This window comes from Chiloscyllium plagiosum, chromosome 5 (assembly GCF_004010195.1).
Source record: "Chiloscyllium plagiosum isolate BGI_BamShark_2017 chromosome 5, ASM401019v2, whole genome shotgun sequence".
Lineage (NCBI taxonomy): Eukaryota > Metazoa > Chordata > Chondrichthyes > Orectolobiformes > Hemiscylliidae > Chiloscyllium > Chiloscyllium plagiosum.
Window position 1 is genome coordinate 97,281,282 of NC_057714.1, and position 7,721 is coordinate 97,289,002.

General features: G+C 42.6%; 1 protein-coding gene across 2 annotated transcripts in view; it reads left to right on the plus strand.

The window, feature by feature from the left end:
* adarb2 (adenosine deaminase RNA specific B2 (inactive)) overlaps nt 1-7,444 on the plus strand; it is a 736,380-nt gene extending 728,936 nt beyond the window's left edge. For both annotated transcript variants that reach the window (XM_043690659.1, XM_043690662.1), the window contains one exon: nt 6,139-7,444. In XM_043690659.1, coding sequence (XP_043546594.1) covers nt 6,139-6,351 — 213 coding nt within the window. In that variant the 3' untranslated portion in view covers nt 6,352-7,444. The remainder of the gene's footprint in view (nt 1-6,138) is intronic.
* Nucleotides 7,445-7,721: the final 277 nt, after the last annotated feature.

The window sequence follows — 7,721 nt, forward strand, 5'->3', positions numbered from 1 at the left end:
ACACACCCCACCAACATATACACACACCCACATATGCATGCACCCCACTAACAAACACACACACCAACATATGCACACTCCTCACCAACATACACACCCACCAGCATACACAAATGCCAGCTCCAGACACAGACCATTAACATATACATGCGCCAACACACACACAAACACACCAACATACACACACCGCAGTAACATACACGTACACACCACCAACATGCACACAGGCGCACTCACCCACACGCTGACATATACACACGCACACTATCACCATACACTCACAGACCCCAATGATTTTCACATACAAACACACACACATGCACATGCACTCACATTTACACACATATGCACACATGCAAACACATGACACAGATACCTGAGACACCTAGCCATACAGGAATGTAACAGATTATCTATTGATTTACTTGTTGACTGTGGGATGAATATTGGCTTGAACATCAGATGGGACTCAAATATTCTTTTTCACTTTGGGAGAATTTATATCTGTTTTATATTTATTTATTTTGACATTTAGTTTTATCTCTATTTATATTTATCCAAATGTTTATAGTTATATTTATGTTGAGTCATTGGTTTAACATCCCATCTGAGACACAGCATCTCTAGCAGTTTAACAGGACAGTACTGGGAGATTAGCTTAGATTTTGTGTACACAGGTGCTGCGGGTAATCAGGAAGATTAATGGAACATTGGTCCTTATTTCAAAGGGCTTGGAATAAAAGAGAAGGAATGTCTTACTACAAATATGCAAGTTGTTGGTGAGACCACATCTGGACTACTGTGAGCGGTTTTTGTTCCCTTACTTAGGGCAAGATATCATTTCATTGGAGGCAGTTCAGAGGAGGTTCACTAGGATAATCCCTGATATGGATGGATTGTCTTATGAATAAAGGCCAAACAGGTTGGGACTCTGCTCACTGGAGTTCAGAAGAATGAGACATAATCTCATTGAAACAGATAGGATTCTTGATGGTCTTGACAGGGTAAACACTAAGAGAATGTTTCCACTCATAGGAGAGTCTAGGATAAGAGAGCATGGTCTCAAAATAAATGAGCATCAATTTACGACTGAGATGAGGAGGAATTTCTTCACTCAGAGGGTTGTGGGTCTTTGGAATTCCTTGCCACAGAGAGCTGTGGGGCAGAGTCCTTGTACATACTTAAGGATGGGATAGATAGATTCTTGATCAGTCGGGGAAATCAAGGGTTATGGGGAAAATGCAGCAAAATTCATGTGAGGAATGTTGGATGAGACATGATCCTACTGAATGGTGAATCAGGATGGGGGAGGGAGCCAAATGGCCTACTTCCTGCTTCTAATTCTTATGGTCATATAATCTTAAGTCAGGTCGAAGGGTGAGGCTGGATCAATAGTCAGTATGTTTTATTTTTATCAGGCTGTTACAATGGTGTTCAGTCACGACCACAAGACTGCATTGGTTTACCATACGAAAAAAGATAAAACTACATTTGGTGAAATAATTTGAAAATATCTCATCATAAGTAGCAAAAGGAAAGGTTCAGCCCTTCCTCCAGGGAGTATACTGACAGACATCAACCCGAGTGAGGTATCATTCCCAGCTTCACTTTAAAATTTCTTTCTCAACTGACAAAGTCATATTTTCAATTGATGAATTTATGCACTTTCACCAAATGTGATTCTCTCATTGGTGGTGATTTTTCAGGAATCACTGGAGTCAGGGAAGTTCCCAAAGGATGAGAAAATGACTAAGGTAACAACCCTATTTAACAAGGGAGAGAGTTAGAAGACAGAAAGCTACAAGCTGGTTAGCCTGACCTTGGTTATTACCAAGATTTTAGAGTCCCTTACTTAGGATGAATTTGCAGAGTACTTAGACGAGCATGATAAAATAAGATTGGGTCAGCACAGCTTTGACAAGTGGAGGTCATGCCTGACAAATCTGTTAAAATTCTTCGAGGTGTTAACAAGCAAGTTAAACAAAGGAGAGCCAATGGATGTAAACTGTTTGGATTTTCAGAAGGCCTTTGACAAGTTGCTGCACAGGAGGCTGCTAAATATGATCAGACCGCATGGTATTAGGGGCAAGGTTAGATTAGATTAGATTAGATTACAGTGTGGAAACAGGCCCTTCGGCTCAACAAGATCACACCGACCCGCCGAAGCGCAACCCACCCATACCCCTACATTTACCCCTTACCTAACACTACGGGCAATTTAGCACGGCCAATTCACCTGACCTGCACATCTTTGGACTGTGGGAGGAAACCGGAGCACCCGGAGGAAACCCACGCAGACACGGGGAGAACATGCAAACTCCACACAGTCAGTCGCCTGAGTCGGGAATTGATCCCGGGTCTCAGGCGCTGTGAGGCAACAGTGCTAACCACTGTGCCACCATGCCGCCCACATGTGCTGGCATGGACAGAGGATTGGCTAACTGGCAAGCATCAGAGAGTCGGGACAAAGGGGTCTTTTTCAGGATGGCATCTGATGACTAGTGGAGTTCCGCAGAGGTCAATGTTGGGAGTACGATTATACACGTTATTCATTAACAATCTGGAAACTGGAACTGAGGGCACTGTTGCAGAGTTTGCAGATGGCACAAAGGTAGTTGGAGGGACAGGTACTGGTGAGGAAGCAGAGAGGCTGCAAAATGACTTGCACAGGCTCAGAGAGTGGGCAAAGAAGTAGCAGATAGAATACAATGTGGGAAGGTATGAGGTTTGCATTATTGTGGGAAGAATAGATGTGTCAACTATGTTCTAAATGGGGAAAGGCTTCTGAAAACTGAAGCACAAAGGGACTTGGGAATCCTAGTTCAGGATTCTCTTAAGGTTAATATGCAGGCTCAGTTGGCCATTAGGAAGGAAAGTGAAATGTTAGTATTCATTTCAAAAGGGCGAGAGTACAAGAGCAGGACGTACTGCTGAGGCTGTATAAGGCTCTGGTCAGACTGCGTTTGGAATATTGTGAGCAATTTTGGGCCCTGTATGTAAGGAAGGATGCACTGGCATTGGAGGGGTTCCAGAGGAGGTTTACAAGAATGATCCTGGGGACGAAGAGCTTGTCATACAAGGAGTGGATGAGGACTCCATATCTGTACTCGATGGAGTTTAGAAAGATAAATAGGGATCTCATTGCAACTTACATAACACTGAGACACTTGGATAGCGTGGATGTGGAGAAGATATTTCCACCAATAGGAGAGACTAGGACCCGAGGGCATAGCCTCAGAAAGAAAGAATGACTCTTTAGAACTGAGCTAAGGAGACATTTCTTCAACTAGAGGGTGGTGAATCTGTGGAATTCACTGCTGCAGAGGGCTGTGGATGCCAAGTCATTGAGTTAATTTAAGACAAAGATAGATAGGTTCCTGATTAGTAAGCGGATCAAGAGTAAGTTCAAGAAGGTGGGAGAATGGAGTTGAGAAGCCAATCAGTCATGATCAAATGGTGGAGCTGATCTGATGGGCTGAATGGCCTAATTATCCTCCCATATTTTCTGGTCTTATGGTCTTTCAATTAGTGTTTGCCCCAGAACACAGGGGCATTCATTAATATTTCTTCACTGAACTCTAAGTAATCCTCACAGTTTCTCCAGTTCTGACTACAATACTCGGACAGGTGAAACAGCCTAAGGTTTTCTTCCAACTCTCATGGCTTGGACTTTGCTGAAAATAAACTGCTCTGTTGTTGGTCTGAATCTTTCTCTTCTGCTGAACCTGCTTTGGGGCTCTGACATTTCAATTCTATAGGTCATCAACTTAGAGAGTCATAGAGTCATTACATCATGGAAACAGACCCTTCTGAGCAACTCATCCATGCTGACCATGCTTCACAAACTAAACTAGTTCCACCTGCCTTGCTTGGCCTATATCCCTCTAAACCTGGCCGATTCATGCACCTGTGCAAAAGTCTTTTAACTATTGTAACTGTTCCTGCAACTACTACTTCCTCTGGCTGTTCATTCCACAGAGAGCCAAACCAGCCTCTGAGTGAGAAATTTGCCCCTTAAGACTCTTTTTAATCTTTCTCTTCGACATCTTAAAAATATGTCCTCTAGTTTTGAACTCCCCTATTTGAAGGGAAAAAAACTTTGCTATTCACCTTATCTATACCCCTCATGGTGTTATAAACCTCTATGAAGTCACCATTCAACCTCCTACAGTCCAGTGAAAAAAATCCCAGCCAATACTGCTTCTCCTTATAACTCAAAACTTCCAATCCCAGCAATATCTTTTCTGAATCCTCTCCAACTTAAAAATATTCTTCCTACAGTTGGGCGACCAGAACTGCAGACAGTACTCCAGAAGTGTTCTCACCAACATCCTGTACAACCTCAAGATGACATCCCAACTCCAATACTCAATAGTTTGAGCAATGAAGGCACGCATGCTAAATGCCTTCTTATCCACTCTTGTCAACCGGTTACACAACTTTCAAAGTAACTGAACCCCTGGTCTCTCTGTTCAACAGCACTACCCAGGGCCTTACCATTGACTGTATACATCCGGCCCTTGTTCGTTTTACCAAAATGCGATGCCTTACATTTATCCAAATTAAACTCCATCTGCCATTTCTCATCCTATTGGCCCAATTGATCAAGATCCCAGATGGAGTTTTAATCTTTATATGCAAATGCCTGATAACATTTCATTGCATCAGCAGTATAACCTTCTTCACTGTCCATTATGCCACAAATTTTGGTGTCATCCTCAAACTTACCAACCATGCCTTCTAAATTCTCATCCAAATCATTTATATAAATGACAAACAACAGTGGCCTCATCACCTATCCCTGCAGAACATTGCTGGTCACATGCCTCCAGTCTGAAAAACCAACCCTTTACCACCTCCTACTGTTAAGCCAATTTTGTATCCAATTGGCAATCTCCCCCTGAATCCCATGTGATTTAACTTTACTAACCAATTTACAATGTGGAACCTGATCAAATGTTCTTTGTCCATGTAGATAACGTCATTTGCTCTGCCCTCATCTATCTGTTTCGTCACATCCTCAAAATCTCAATCAAGTTTGTGAGACATGATTTCCCACACACAAAACGATGCTGACTATTCCTAATCAACCCTTGCCTCTCCAAATGCACGTAAATCCTACCTCTTAAAATCACCTGCAACAACTTACCCACCACTGATGTCAGTCTCATTGGTCTGTAGTTCCCAGGCTTCTCCTTACAACTTTTCGGAAATAAAGGCACAACATTAGCCACCCTCCAGTCCTCCAGCACTTCATTTGTGGCTATACATGATGCAAATATGTCTGCTAGAGGGCTCAAACTTTCTTCCCTCATTTCCCACAGCATCCTGTGATATACTTGATAAGGTCCTGGACATTTATCCACCTTTATATTTTTTTAAAGACTGCCAGAACCTCCTCTTCTGTAATGTGGGCTGTTTTCAAGTTAATAAAACATCAGCAATGATTTCACCCATTAGCTTGTCTATTCATTTATCTTCATCTCACGAATTCTTGAATCATTGCTAAAAAAAAAGTTTCTGATCCTTAAAAAGAAGCCAGGCACCTTCACAGAACAAAGACCCAAACCTACCTATCTCTACTTTATAACCAATAATAGTAATAACATATTATAAACTTCTATTACAACATCAAAGTCCAGCATGGTAGACATTGCCAGACTCTAGCTTGTCAATGACTAAAATCTGATTAAACCAGTGACAAATGATTTGGTACTGGGCTCTGTGAAGTGATTATAACTTCACCTTATAAGTCAAACCCTCGAATCCTGGACAATCCTGCCGACAACTAAACCAGACCTACCTAATAGTGAAGAAGCCTTTCATTAAACATTACAATGACAAAGGAGCATATTTTTGGAAGTGCTTCAGCCTACGTTGTAATTTATTTGAAATCATTTCAATTTTTGCACAGATGGAGTTTTAGTCTTTATTTCATTGCACCTGCACCAGCAGCAGCAGTGACCAGACCCGTATCGTTATTTTAATGCTCTTATTTTTATATAAAACCCTTCATGGGAAGTAGACAAGGTGTGCAAGCCGGGAAACTGCTTGGAGAAACTAAATGTGGAAATTGCACATCTGTTTGAGTCTCCTGCCTGCACCGGCTCACTCGTTCTGTTTTCTTCCTTTCCACAGCTGAGTACACGAGGCTCAAACCTTCAGGGAGCGCCATCCATGTACTGCGAAGCCAAACTGGCAGCCGAGCCATACCAGGTGGCCAAGCAGCAGCTGTTTAAGGCATTGCGGAAAGCCGACCTGGGCACCTGGGTAAAGAAACCACCGGAGCAAGATCAGTTTCTGCCAACTGCGGAGGGACAGCAGGCACAGGCACTGGCTTGTGATTTTTAATATGGACTTCAACAAAAGAACGTGAAAAGCTAACCTCCAAAACTCCCCCGTTTCTTCAGAAGACAGTTTCACGCCGTCGCCTCACCGCAACCCTCTACTGCCCCCATCACGACCAGTCTCAAAAACTGTTCACAGTATTACGGAGCTCCATTGCCCCATCGACAATGAATTGCCTGACAGAATCACACAATCCTCCGTTTCTTACACTGCAGCTCAAAATTAACAAAATTCAACAACATTGAATCGGAAACGCAAACTGTTGGCCCAACAACTGACGTGACAAGCACTTCAGGGGGAGAGATAAAATCCTTCTTTCATCAAGTTTTCTGATAGGGTGCTTTCCTTCCAAATGCTCATTTGCTGAGCCCGTTAAATATAATTTAAGAATTAATTTCTTAATAATCTGAAATTTATGCACAGTCTCCCAATGCACAAATCTTTTCCAATTAATGTCCAAACATTGATTGGTTTAAAGTGATTATTCAATTTTGGTGAAAAGCAAACTTAAATTGAGCTATCACCGCAAAAAGCAGCCTTAGCTCCACCCGAATCAGTCCAGTTTATTGCTGAGATAAATATCACCATATCACAAGTTAGACATGAATGAATTAACGCCAAGCAATGAGCTGTTCAGAGAAGCACAACAATCTCTTTTTGAGTCAAGACAGCCAACTCTCTAGGAAATGGGGGTAGAACCCGAGTGAAACCTAACTAAGGATTCTGGCCTGTTTGAGAATCATACTTCCACAATTAGGTTTTCAGTTTAAGGGTTGATCAAACGTTTTATAGAAAACAGGAGAAAAAAAACCCCATGAAACCAGAGCTGAGAGAATGAACTCACGGCTACACCAGAAAACAACCAGCAGCTAGATGTTGTAAAGTGGGGGATAGGGAGAATTGCCCCATTGACACACATGACCCATGAAACTTACAGAATACTGAGAGGCCTGGATAGAGTGGACCTGGAGAAAATGTTTCCACCTGTAGGTAAGACTGGGACACAAAGACATAACTTCAAAGTGAAGGGACGACCCTTTAGAACTGAGATGGGTTCTTTCAGCCAGAGGGTGGTGAATCTGTGGAACACATTGCCACAGAAGGCTGTGGAGACCAAGTCATTGACTGAGATAGGTAGATTCTTTGTCGGTGAAGGGATCAAGGGTTACAGGGAGAATGGAGTTGAGAAACATACCAGCCATGATTGAATAGGGCAGCTCCTTGGCTCAGTGATTCACACTGCTGCCTTACCAGGCCAGGGACCCCAGGTTGGATTCCAACCTCGGGTGACTGCCTGTGTGGAGTTTTTACATTCTCCCCGTGTCTATGTGGGTTTCCTCCAGGTGCTCCAGTTTCATTCCACAGTCTAAAGA